The sequence below is a fragment of the Haliotis cracherodii genome, unplaced genomic scaffold, assembly GCF_022045235.1.
Source record: "Haliotis cracherodii isolate W230 unplaced genomic scaffold, xgHalCrac1.p SCAF_7, whole genome shotgun sequence".
In the NCBI taxonomy this organism is placed as follows: Eukaryota; Metazoa; Mollusca; class Gastropoda; order Lepetellida; family Haliotidae; genus Haliotis; species Haliotis cracherodii.
In genome coordinates this window covers 33,360,770-33,374,885 of record NW_027266330.1, presented here as the reverse complement: position 1 = coordinate 33,374,885, position 14,116 = coordinate 33,360,770, and the positions used below count along the sequence as shown (strand labels likewise).

At 42.8% G+C, this 14,116-nt stretch overlaps 2 protein-coding genes across 2 annotated transcripts in view; one reads left to right on the top strand and one right to left on the bottom strand.

Annotated features, from left to right (window-relative positions):
* Positions 1 to 3,231, bottom strand: part of LOC139449133 (glycerophosphodiester phosphodiesterase domain-containing protein 5-like) — a 69,970-nt gene extending 66,739 nt beyond the window's left edge. Inside the window, exons 1-2 of the mRNA XM_071230617.1 lie at positions 3,175 to 3,231; positions 486 to 716 (exon numbers count right to left, since the gene is read on the bottom strand). Of these exons, the coding sequence (XP_071086718.1) occupies positions 486 to 614 (129 nt within the window). The 5' untranslated portion in view covers positions 615 to 716; positions 3,175 to 3,231. The remainder of the gene's footprint in view (positions 1 to 485; positions 717 to 3,174) is intronic.
* Positions 3,232 to 4,138: 907 nt separating this feature from the next.
* On the top strand, positions 4,139 to 9,131 carry LOC139448309 (zinc finger Y-chromosomal protein-like). The gene is made up of 2 exons (XM_071229859.1): positions 4,139 to 4,212; positions 6,276 to 9,131. The coding sequence occupies exon 2, from the start codon at positions 6,306 to 6,308 to the stop codon at positions 8,637 to 8,639; it is 2,334 nt and encodes a 777-aa protein (XP_071085960.1). The 5' UTR covers positions 4,139 to 4,212; positions 6,276 to 6,305; the 3' UTR covers positions 8,640 to 9,131.
* Positions 9,132 to 14,116: the final 4,985 nt, after the last annotated feature.

Here is a 14,116-nt window from a genome sequence, read left to right as displayed (position 1 = left end):
AATAAGGGGGTCCCCTTGGATGCTGCAGCCACGAGCGCCGCAGGCGCTAGGCTATCTAGGAGGGTTTGGTGGATTCCCCCCTAAGATATATTTCAAATGTAGACCTGAAATGGTGTGTTTTCAGCCAGTCTGGGCATAAACAAAGTGTCTGGTTTAAATCCTTAAGTGTCTGCTTTATGTGTGTATCACATGAATTTTGTGAGGTAAGAGAAACTCAAAACAAAACAACAACGTGTTATGCGAAAAGTAAACTTTCAATAAAATGAAAATTGTGTGAAGGTTTTGGTTTCTTTACATCCCAGTTTTTTTTAGTGCACATTTTTATATGTGGGACACCGTAAACTCAAACTCTGACTCTGTTAGTTCCTGTTCCATTTATAGTGTATCCTGATCCCACAATCTGACAATTCAGTATCGTGTGTACCGAAGTATCCATGAATCGTTACCGCCCTAGTGTAAACATGATAAAACAATTTTCTCCTTACCTTTCGACTATCTCTTGTGGACTGTTTGTATCGATGCCACCGACATCCCAGCATCCCCGTCATACAGACGAGGCAATAGTTGTGCCGGTAGTACTGGAGTTTGGCGTGGCTTACTAGTTTGCCTTTCATTATGGGTGATCAGGCAACACAGACTTGTTGGGGTGTGGCTCACACAGGCAATATCACAGACGTAAGGCATTGAGGCAGGTGGGAGACACAGCCTCACGACATCTGCAGACAGACAACAGTGAGTGAGTGAGTGAGTGAGTGAGTTGGGTTTAACGCCGCTTTTGACAGTATTCCAGTTATATCAGCTTGTGTCAGCTTAATGTGAGAGGAAAGCCCGAAGTGATGCAGGTCTCAGACATTTACCATACGGTGAAACCCACAAGCACGGGTATGGTGCTGACAAACCTAGAAACATAATCGGGGCGAACCGGGATTCGAACCAACAATCATAGGTTTCTGGCGTGCCCAAGGGGCGCAACTCTGCACAGCGAATCGCTGCGCGTTAGTCGACTGGGCCCCCCCCGCTGACCCCAGCAGACAGACAACAACATACCATACCTGAGGAGATGCTGTTTTACACTGAGTCAACAATAATTCAGATGTATCATGACACCCTGTAGGTGATAGTGTCTGGGTCTGGTAATCCAGTGGCTGACAGCATGAGCAATAATCCATGCTGTCTGTTACGGCAAACATGGGATACTCAAGATAAGTGTTTGAAATAATTTTAAAACCCAACAAGACAGTTGGGCAGGTGACCCCTAAGTTCTGCCTGCCCATTTTCAAAGTCACATAAGACATAAATTTTGAAAAATTGCAAAAAAGAAGAAGGAAGAAACATATTGAAATAATTGAATTGAAAAAATTGAATAAGACAGTTGAAATAACTCAAACAAGTACTTGAGTGAGTAAGTGAGTATGGTTTTACGCCGCTTTTAGCAATATATCAGCAATATCACGGCGGGGGACACCAGAAATGGGCTTCACACATTGTACCCATGTCGGGAATCGAACCTTGGTCTTCGCCGCGACGAGCTAACGCTTTAACCACTAGGCTACCCGACCGCCCACAAGTACTTGAGAATCCAGAAGGAGTTATTACAAAACAGAATAGGTAAGTAGACTTAAAATTTTCAGCCAGACAGTCGGAGGAAAATTTCATGCAGCCTGTCAGAAAAGTTACCAGCCATGGGCAGGCAGGCAGGCAGTTATTTCGGACACTGCTCAATATCTATTCTGTCCTGGAGATACACACTTAAAAGTTGCTTTTTGTTTGCTTGCTGTTTTACATCAGTCAGCAATATTCCAGCCATATCTGATTAGCTTGTGAAGTCTGGGCAATCAGTGATTGATATGATCATACACAAACAGCAAAGTCAGCTAATCGGATCACCAAGTTAAAATTGTTCACCTCTTGTGACCAGCTGTGCAGAGTGCTGGCGACTCATTCTTAACACAGCCAAGTCCCTGTGAGCAATGGTGAGCCATGAGCCAAGAATAACTATGGGATATTGTCATTTAAAAGTAAAACATCAAGATACATACCACCATATTAGTAGCATCAAACACACACTGCACCATAGGTATTGGTAAATGCATGTGTACTCAACTAATTTAAAAGAAACAGTCTTAAAACACATACATTGATACCGGTCATTATATAGTCAGCATGAATGTTGTTTTGTTTGTTTTTATATTTGTTGTTTAACGCCGCACTCAGCAATATTCCAGATAAATGACAGCGGTCTATAAATAATCGAGTCTGGACCAGACAATCTAATTATTGACACCATGAGCATAGATCCACACATTTGAGATGCGATTACATGCATCAACCAAATCAGAGAGCCTGACCTGCTAGTCGCCTCTTATGACAAGCACAGGTTGCTGAAGACGTATTCTAACCCGGGTGGCATGGACGCCTACAGAGATCCTATTATTTGTTTACAAATTACAAATCATTGAACATTTGGTTTCAGTTTGTTAAATCGGCTCTCAGCAAAATTCCTACAATAATCAAGCTCTGACAAGACAATCCCGTGATCAATATTGTAAGCAACAATCCATGTGGCCGGGTACAATGACAACAATAAACAAAGTCACCAAGCCTGACCATCCGATCCATTTAGTCCACTTATGACCAACACAGGTTCAGCTAGACATTGGCACTTGTCTCATAATCCCTGCCAAACTGGCCAATAGTTAAGGTATCATAAGGACAAGTACAAATTTGCCATATTTAGGGTCTTGCCAAGTGTTATATTATAATTCTAAGGATTAAAACAGTCTATACTGAGGGACCAAATATACCCGGAATATCGACGAGCCTTAGGCCTACCGTAACAACAATGAATCAGCGTAAAATACTAGGTATCTCTTATCTGGGCCTTGGAATACACAGTTGCGACAGGAATCCTAGTGAACTAAGTCATATTATATTTAGTCTCACAGTCACGTTCTGAGTGGCGCGTGGTTGACAAGGCTCCTCGTACGATACTCTCTGCACAACAATGACATTGACAGGTGGAACACATTTCGAAGATGTAAAACGAATGTCTATGTTTCAAGGACCTAATATTATTTAATGAGATTAAAATGCTGACTTAACAAATGTATGGCCGTCTGGTCACCTTACAATTTTTTAAACACAGTTTCCTGAAATAAACAGAATGTGACTTACCACACGATCACAACTCACACAAACACAGCGGGTCGCCATGTTGGAATGTCGTTGAGGTCAGAGGTCACGTCATGACAAGTGCTTGAATAGAAAACCACGGACGCAAAGGATACGGACAATGACACTCAAAACCACAAGTTTTTATACACATATTACAATCACGAAGCTTGCTTTAAAATTTAAGCTGCGACAGTTATCTTAATCTGTGTTATTTCACGAAACAAACTATGCATGCGAAAGAATTAAGAAGACAATGGTGAAACCGGTAATAGTCTCTGAAGAAACGAAACAGAAATCCCTACTTTTTACACAACATGTGATTAAAAAATAAACATAAAAGAAAGATTATCAAACAGGAAATATATTTTTTATATATCCTGGTTTGATAATAGTTCTATATTTTTTGTTTAATCAGAATGATTCATGATCCTTTTTTTCCACCTTTATTTTAATTTATATAATACATTTTTTAAGGAAATTACCAAAATGAATGAGTGGAAACGAATATAACAACAGCCACATATTTTGTGAAATCATTCTTTTGCTTTCAGCATGCATGTTGAAAAATATTACTTAAGGGTTTTTAAGACAAAATAGTTTATAATTTTAAGGTGTTGATTAAATTCATTATCTGCGTCCATGTATTCTTCATCTTCTTGTATTGTACACAAAACATATTACAACTTAGAATAAATAAATACCAAATATACTATTTACACAAACATGTTTACTAACTTCATACCTAAATAATATGAACTCATCTTATAAAATGTCACAGTTTAATATAATCATTCATAAAACATTCTGATATGATTTTACTTCTTTGTAACTCCACATTCGGAGGTGATTCACAAGTAAGCCCAAACCACACAACCCTAAGCGAGGAAAGTGACTGCTCGCTCCACGCAGCGTGCCGACATAAGCTTCAGAGCGGTAGCGAGTTTGTTTACCATTCGCACAAAGCAAGCAAGAGCTGCTTCAACGACATTTCCAGAGTAAATCGCCAAAGGAATTCAGCCACTGTCTGTGAAAGCATTGGTATGTATTGGAAAAGGATTGATTCTCACGTGAATATTGTAGTTAAGCGGTATAAGCATTGCTGGTGTGTCGATCAATGGCTGTTGCCAGTGCTCACGAGCATTTTGCTCGAGGCCCTAGTTGACCTACTTTTAGAAACAGTACGGTTCCTTTACATCATGTATAACTATAAAGACTCCGTAACAACAGCTGTGAGGTGTGCCTTTGAAACGGATATTCCTGAAGAAAGACGCGGTCGTTTAATTACATTGTTACGTAATTATATTGTTTGTAACCATATCGCCATCAAAGCTCTTTGTTGGGTCACCGTGACCGACACAGCAATGAGGCCCTATCAGGGTTGAGAACACACGTGTAGGTATCAGGTTCAGTTCGTTTATTCTGGAGTGACAATTTTTAGTGGTGTTTACCTTTTGACCTCGCAAAAATTCACTTATTTGTAAAGACAAGATAGTTTATGTATAACTACGTCTTTATTCAATGATAATGCGACGTTTCGGTATAGACCCTTATACCGTGGTCAAGCAAAGGGTGAAGTTGTTTGTTTTGTTTGTTTGTTTGTTGTTTAACTCTACACTCGGCAATATTCCAGCTGTATGACGGCGAGTGAAATAAGACAGCAGAGTGTAGAATTATATCTAATAAGTCAATGCCCATGAACGTCAGAATAAAAGAACATAAAACATCTACCACCAAGGAAGACCGAAAATCAGCCATCTGAGACAAAATCACCAACTGCCCCAATCACAATATTATGTGGGACAATGTACAAATCCTGTGAAACAATCTGATAAGGATCTATATCGAATCGTCGCACCAAAATAGAATAAAGAAGTTGTCATCCACAAAATATCTTGTCTTTACTGTCATTTACCAATTTCTATCATTTTTTTTTTAAATCTTGAACAGTTCATTCATTTATTTTCACAGGAAACCATAATGAAACAGTGTCATAAATGTTTTGCGTGACAGCTCGAAGCAGCTTCCCGAGGCAAGGGAGTTAACTGATTATAAAAGGTGAGACGGGATTTTTGTAGTCCGTTTACTCCCTTGTCTCGGGAAGATGGCTCCAAGTTGCCGTTTGATTATAAAGAAGCCGAGTTAGTATAGGACCCGCGACGATTCCGGGGTAGAATAGGTCTTCAGCAACCCACGCTTGCCGTCAAAGGCGACTATATGTTTGTCGTAAAAGGCTACTATGCTTGTCGTAAAAGGCGACTAACGGGATCGGGTGGTCAGGTTCGCTGACTTGGTTGATGCATGTCATCGATCCCAATTGCGTGGATCGATGCTCATGATATCAACCACTGGATTGTCTGGTCCAGACTCGATTATGTACAGACCGCCATCATATAGCTGGAATATTGCTGAGTGCGGCGTTAAACAACAATCTGTAGTGTCCGCGAATTTAAGTTCGCCATATACACCATGCAAACATTAAATCTTGAAGGGTACAGAAGTGACAATTTGCAACATAAACACAATCTAGTGCTAGTTTTGTGAATAATCCTTTTAGCTATTTTTGGCTAATTATACGGACGAATTGTGAAAATTAGAGTCTCTAATAAAAAATAATGTATTAAGAGTGTGTTTGTTTGTTTGTTTGTTTGTTGTCTAACGCCGCACTCGGGAATATTCCAGCTAAACAATCGGTTTGTGAACAATCGAGTCTGGACCAGATAATCCAGTGATTGATATATTTCTGGGGTACTGATGTAACCCGAATTCTTCACGGGATGATCACGATGATATCAACTGTGACGATCGTCAGTATGTAACTACAGTAAACTACGTTTATAACGAACACGCTTATAACGAACTTACCGATATAACGAACTTATTTTTTAGTCCCGGCCATTTGTTGTATATATGCTGAATATATGCTTATGCCGAACTACGGTTATTACCAACTAAAATTAGTGGTCCCTTTGAGTTCGTTATAACAGTAGTTTACTGTACTGTTCTTTTTATTTTAGTTATTTTTTCACGTACTTGTCTTGTGTTGACATATGTCAAATTTGAACATAATCTTGAATGATAAAGTTTGTCTTTTCTGACTTCAGGTATACCTATACTTGTGAAGGCCGGTTACCATGGCGATGAAACCGGAACCAATGGAGCTTGAAGGAGAGGCGACATCGAGGCCAAATCAGGGGTCCGTCTTTCCCATGCAGCTAATTCAGAATGAAACCCTTAACGATAGAACGCTTCACACAGAGCAGAACAACCCACTTGCCACGGCCGGAGACATCAACAACGACATTGACGCCATCATTGCATCGACGTCAGGGAGCTTCTTACAGAACGCTCACCTCGACCAGCAGTTTGAGGAGGAGACCCTTGAGATGAAACCGGTGCAGGAGAAACATCACAGTGCAGTGTCCGAGATATTACTGGGAAGGGAACAGGGTCATCCCGGGGCCCGGGGCAAGCATTACCAGGACTCCCATTTCCCCACGTACACCATAGCCCGCGGGGAGGTGGAACTCAACTCCAAGTTCCTCCCCAAGAAGTACAAGTGTGCGTTGTGTCTATACAAGACCAGCTACAAGTCTGATCTCAATAGACACATGCGGCGTCATGCTAACGGTCGAGAGCTTGTGTCGTGTAGAGACTGTCATGCCTCGTTCACGTCCCAGTCAACGCTTGTGTTCCATCAGATGAAGTGCCCGAACAGTCACGGCCCCACAGCGGGGAATGTGACGGTGAGCTGTGAGATCTGCCCCTATTCCACATCCTACAAGTCGGACCTGACCCGTCACATGAAGAGTCACTACACACACGAGTTTGCGTGTGATGTATGTCTTAAGCCTTTCAAAGTACAGGCCTTGGTAGACCACCACAGACTGACGGTTCATAACATTGTGGTCGGTGATGTTGGTGATGTTGGGAGTGAAGGGACTTACGATTCGATGGTTCAACTCTATAACCCCTATTACCAACCGAGTGCTGAGACAGCACGGAAGTCGGATGTGATATTTCTCCAAGATACAAGCAGCACAGAACTCGCCTTCGATGATGCACAAGTTCTACGCCAGATTGAATACAGACCTGAAGATGTGCCATACGGTGATGGGGATGCTGTGACCGAAGACTGTGTGGTTATTGATGATGATGAACGGGAGGAAGCTAAACCTAACCCTGAGTTACTTGTCTCGGAGTATGTTGTTAACGATCGTCTAAAGAAACGAGATTACATCCATTCTCGTCCAGTACCGAGTGTTGTCAAGGGCAACACTCAGGGAAACATCCTGATTGGTCAGTCAGCGAAACAAACTGGAACAACAAGTCGACCGGAAACACCGGAAGTGGGTAACAAGAGTCAATTACAGAGACAGAGCCGAGTCAGAGAGCTTCTGTCTCTCAACAGTGGCAAGCAGGCCACCGTTACTGTGCCTATCAGGCAGTTCTGTTGTGAGAACTGTCATGGTGTATACGCCTCGGTCAAGGAGCTGATAAATCACAAGAAATCCTGCCTTGGATCCAAGACTCCACAGAGAGTTCACCGCTGTAGTCTGTGCTCCTTCCAGACGTGCAATGTTTTGACGTTTCAGAAACACAGAAGCAAACATTCTGCGGCAGTTTTTAGATGTGAATGCTGCGATCAAACCTTCCTGAAGGAAACCAGTCTTTTCAAACACAAACCTTTCTGTCGGAGAGCAGTGGCGAACTCCTTAGTTAGGATAAAGTTCGGACAGCCTGGGTCGTCAAGAAACAGAACTAAGTCATCTGATGCTGTTCTTCAACAGCAACAAGACAACATGAAGACCCTTGTTCCAGATCCGATGAAAGACCCGTCGCCAGGGGTAGATCAACGCGAGCAAAAGCATGTCAACCAGTCACACAATGTGCCATCAAACCCAGGAGACATACTGACACATCCTCCTGATACTGGTCGCTTTGCGAGACTCATCTCGGACTTTGACGACTTTGCAAGGAGGCCTTATGCCTGTGCTCTTTGTTTCTTCCGTTCGACAAGTGTTCATGTTCTTTCAAAACACGTGGAGAATCATCTCACTGGATGCAATGTTGACCCAATACCCGAGTCTGCAAGATTTCGAGTTCAGAAACAAAACTCAGAAGTGTCACATCCACAATTATTACAAACACACCCTGAACATTCAGTGGACGTTCAGAGGGAAGAGGTCAACAGAACCGCCCAAATTGACTGTAGACTCGCATCACTAGACGGAACTCAGTTCATTAGTAATCCTGTCCCAACCAGGATAAGACAGCAGGCAATGACACAGACTGGTTCTGTGAGACAATGGCGGGCTCGGGGACGGGTCCGGGTGCCTCGATTCACCAAGGCGTTTGCCTGCCGCGTGTGTAGCAAGCAGTTCACGGTGCGGAGTCTGATGCAGCGACACCTCCAGAAGATGCACAAGGATAACATGGATACAGGAGAAGACCAGTCTAAAGAATAACCTCGTCCACACCTACGTCAGTTGCTGGACAGCCTTAGGGACAATGACCTATTGTTTATAGACAGTTAATTCTGCATCCTCGTATTTACACTTGACACTGAAGATCGAGAGACTGGGGGAGTGACGCCATTGCCGAGTATGTGTACATATAAGCATATAATTAATCGAGTCTGGACCAGTGATTGACATCATGAGCACCGATCCACGCAATTGGGATATGATGACAGCCTGACCACCCGATCCTCATAGGACAAGCATAGTCGACTTTTATGGAAAGCATGGGTTGCTGAAGACCTATTCTACCCCGGAATCTTCACGGGTCTGTGGGGCTAAGGAGAGAGGCTGACTGTCAGATGTACTTCCGGTATCATGTGACACAGACCAGATCAGTACAGACGTAATAGTGACACAAACCCATTACTCAGGAAACCCATCAATAACTGTGCCAGCCTTTGATATTCTTTGAAGTTTTGCGTGCTTTCGAATGTCAAATTTGTCAAACAGGACTAACTGCATCTCTGATGATGAGGGAAGATTCCGGGGTAGAATAGGTCTTCAGCAACCCACTCTTGCCGTAAAAGGCGACTATATGTTTGTCGTAAAAGGCGACTATGCTTGTCGTAAAAGGCGACTAACCGGATCGGGTTATCAGGCTCGCTGACTTGGTTGATGCACGTCATCGTATCCCAATTGCGTGGATCGATGTGCATGACGTCAATCGCCAGACGTCAGTCTGGTCCAGACTCTATTATTTACAGACCGCCGTCATATACCTGGAATTTTGCTGAGGGCGGCGTTAAACAACAAACAAACAAATTCTGCATTCCTGACCCTCTCCAGAAACTTGAATCGTCGGTCACTTACTCGGCAGTGATCTGTACCTGGATATCTACTTGTGTAATGAGGACGTCTTTGCGTGCATGGTTTCACGGCGACCCTGAAGAACCAATGTACTTTCCAACATTTTGCTCAATGATACGTTTTTCAGTTTGTTTGTTGTTTAACGCCGCACACAGCAATATTCCAGCTATGTATGACGACGGACTGTAAATAAACGAGTCTGGACCAGACAATCCAGTGATTGACATCATGAGCATCTATCCAAGCAACTGGGATACGATGACATGCATCAACCAAGTCAGCGAGCCTGATTACCCGATCCCGTTTGTCGCCTCTTCCGACAAGCATAGTCGCCTTTTACGGCAAGCATGGGTTGCTGAAGACCTATTCTACCCCGGATCTTGACGGGTCTCGTATTACAGTATTCAGCATTACGAATGGATATTAATGCGTATTAGAATATAACGTATGTCTGGTAAACAATTGTAGGTACTGTAGTTTTACGTATGAATAATATGGTGTTCGTATTACAATATTACTTATTGGTAGAGACCGCCTCCGTGGTCTAGTGGTAGAGCGTCCGCCCGGAGAGCGGAAGGTCCGGGGTTCGATCCCCGGCCGCGTCATACCATAAGACGTCATAAGACGTTAAAAGATGGTACTTTTTGTTAGGACTGGTCGGCCCGGAGTCAGTATACTGTGTCTGAGTGGGGTATTCATGTTAAACATGGTATTTCAATGGGCTAGCACTATAAATTGGCAATCGACTAGTACAAGCAGCCACACAAACACATACACGTGCATGCACGTCGCTATGTAAGTGCAATAATCTTGGACGCGACGTTAAACCCAATTTCACCTCACCACTTATTGGTATCACTGTGCTATGTAAGCCTGTACGATGGACGTATTGCAGTATTACGTAGGATAGGATGGTGTTCGTTGCAGGTAGGATGGCGTGTGTTCAATTCTACACAAATGTAACCATGGTAATAAAGTGGAAAACTCTTTGTTGCGGTTTGATAGACGATAATAAAAACAGGAAATTTCGTCTTATTATGGCTTTGCATTGTGATCATTGTGTAGAGGAATGAACAGCATGAAACAACCTGTGTGTGAGGTCAGTCGGTGTTCGACCCGTGAGGATCCGGGGTAGAATAGGTCTTCAGCAACCCATGCTTGCCGCAAAAGGCGACTATGCTTGTAAGAGGAGACTAACGGGATCAGATGGTCAGGCTTGCTGACTTGGTTGATGCCTGTCATTGTATCTCAATTACGTGGATCGATGCTCATGATATCAATCATTCGATTATATACAGACCGCCGACATATAGCTGGAATATTGCTGAGTGCGGCGTTAAACAAACAAACAAAAAGCAAAAAGACATCTAAACAGAAGGGGTTGTTCGGGCTAAACATGATTGTTTTCTTCCCTTGACATCTAAACAGAAGGGGGTTGTTCGGGCTAAACATGACTGTGTTCTTTCCTTGACATCTAAACAGAAGGGGTTGTCAGGGCTAAACATGACTGTTGTCTTCCCTTGACATCTAAACAGAAGGGGTTGTTCGGGCTAAACATGACTGTGTTCTTTCCTTGACATCTAAATAGAAGGGGGTTGTTCGGGCTAAACATGACTGTGTTCTTTCCTTGACATCTAAACAGAAGGGGGTTGTTCGGGCTAAACATGACTGTGTTCTTTCCTTGACATCTAAACAGAAGGGGTTGTTCGGGCTAAACATGACTGTGTTCTTTCCTTGACATCTAAACAGAAGGGGTTGTTCGGGCTAAACATGACTGTTGTCTTCCCTTGATATCTAAACAGAAGGGGGTTGTTCGGGCTAAACATGACTGTGTTCTTTCCTTGACATCTAAACAGAAGGGGGTTGTTCGGGCTAAACATGACTGTGTTCTTTCCTTGACATCTAAATAGAAGGGGGTTGTTCGGGCTAAACATGACTGTGTTCTTTCCTTGACATCTAAACAGAAGGGGGTTGTTCGGGCTAAACATGACTGTTGTCTTTCCTTGATATCTAAACAGAAGGGGGTTGTTCGGGCTAAACATGATTGTTGTCTTTCCTTGACAGCTAAATAGAAGGGGGTTGTTCGGGCTAAACATGACTGTTTTCTTTCCTTGACATCTAAACAGAATGGGGTTGTGCGGCTAAACATGACTGTTGTCTTTCCCTGATATCTACACAGAAGGGGGTTGTCAGGGCTACACGTGACTGTTTTCTTTCCTTGACATCTAAACAGTAGGGGGTTGTTCGGGCTAAACATGACTGTGTTCTTTCCTTGACATCTAAACAGAAGGGGGTTGTTCGGGCTAAACATGACTGTGTTCTTTCCTTGACATCTAAATAGAAGGGGGTTGTTCGGGCTAAACATGACTGTGTTCTTTCCTTGACATCTAAACAGAAGGGGGTTGTTCGGGCTAAACATGACTGTTGTCTTTCCTTGACATCTAAACAGAAGGGGTTGTTCGGGCTAAACATGACTGTGTTCTTTCCTTGACATCTAAACAGAAGGGGTTGTTCGGGCTAAACATGACTGTTGTCTTCCCTTGATATCTAAACAGAAGGGGGTTGTTCGGGCTAAACATGACTGTGTTCTTTCCTTGACATCTAAACAGAAGGGGGTTGTTCGGGCTAAACATGACTGTGTTCTTTCCTTGACATCTAAATAGAAGGGGGTTGTTCGGGCTAAACATGACTGTGTTCTTTCCTTGACATCTAAACAGAAGGGGGTTGTTCGGGCTAAACATGACTGTTGTCTTTCCTTGATATCTAAACAGAAGGGGGTTGTTCGGGCTAAACATGATTGTTGTCTTTCCTTGACAGCTAAATAGAAGGGGGTTGTTCGGGCTAAACATGACTGTTTTCTTTCCTTGACATCTAAACAGAATGGGGTTGTGCGGCTAAACATGACTGTTGTCTTTCCCTGATATCTACACAGAAGGGGGTTGTCAGGGCTACACGTGACTGTGTTCTTTCCTTGACATCTAAACAGTAGGGGGTTGTTCGGGCTAAACATGACTGTTGTCTTTCCTTGACATCTGAACAGAATGAGGTGTGTCAGTGTGTGTGATTTTACGCCTCTTTCATCAATAATCCAGTAACATCACGAGGGTGGACACCAGAATTAGGTTTTACACATTTTGTCCATGTGGGGAATCGAACCCGGGTCTTCGACGTGACGGGCGAACGCTTTAACCAATAGGCTTCCCCTCCAACTGTGCTACAGACAAAAAATTGCCTGCCACAAAACTTTGCATTGTTGCAAGCTGTTATTTTAATAAATATTCAGTCTCATTGTTTTAAATACAAAACTATCTGGTTTTGTAGTTGTAGCTGAAATAATGTAATTTCGATACAAATTCCAGCTCCATTACAAAATAGTGCATGTCAATGTTCCGTGTTAATTTATAGTTATGTTCACTTGGAGATAATAATAATAGGTAAGTACGCCTTCTCACGGTTCGCCCCGATTATGTTTCTAGGTTTGTCAGCACTATACTCGTGTTTTTCACCTAAGTGGTAAATGTCCGAGACCTGCATCACTTCAAGCTTTCCTCCCACATTAAGCTGACACGCCGTGATATAACTGGAATACTGTTACAAGCGGCGTTAAACCCAACTCACTCACTACTAGACACATCACACTGAAACGTTGTAAAATAGTACAGATTTTGATCAAAGTGGCGTTAACCCACAGGTCACGTTAGTCAAGTGGAGTCCTTGGATTGGTAATCGTGTTCGGCTGCTTGACTCCTGAGCGTATCTTGGTTCTCGTTCCTGAAGCACACGTAGTACATGTGGTGTCTCTTTGGGCAAGTGACTTTGTTCGAAATCACATCATAAGAGCATGATATTCAGCATGGAAAAAGTGTCATACAAATGGACTATTATTATTATCATTGTTGTTGTTATTATTATAAGTTACAGATTAAAATTTTTAAAAATGCAGCAAAGAGGGTTTGGGTGACCCCTCGCACAGTCAGTCTGGTTAGGCTCATCATCAGCTCAGGGCCCTTGTCCCCTCTACACGCAGCCCAGACAGCGAATGGGACTTCTCCAAGGAAGCGCTGCCTAGTCAAAACCATCAAGAACTTTTAGGAAAATGTGACTCCCCAACACTGCAGACATCTGCATTACCCAGATTGTCAGAAGGGTTGTATTCCTTGTATCAAACCCGGGTACTCTCCAAATGTCAGTCAGCAGATTGGGAGGTACCAAACCTAAGGCACCGAGAACAGTGGGGAGTCGAACAACTTGGTATTTGGGATGCAAGCATGACATTTCGAAAGCAAGGTCCGCATATTTGCCATGTTTTTCCCGAATCTTGTCAATCACATTAGTGTCAAAAGGGACAGAAAATTATATAAATGATATAAATGATTTCATTGGATTTATATAAATAATATAAATGATTTCATTTGATTTATCAAAAAGAACCAGATCAGGTTTGTTGGCCTAGATGCGTCTGAGGCTGTAAACTGTCCTATTCCAGGGAATTTTGTATTTATCATTGTCCATGACGCCCTCTACATATTCCGGGTCATACCGTGGATGGACCTCTGTGTCAATATCACAAGCATGGCGAAGACGGTAATAAAATGATCGAGCCACTCCATCATGTC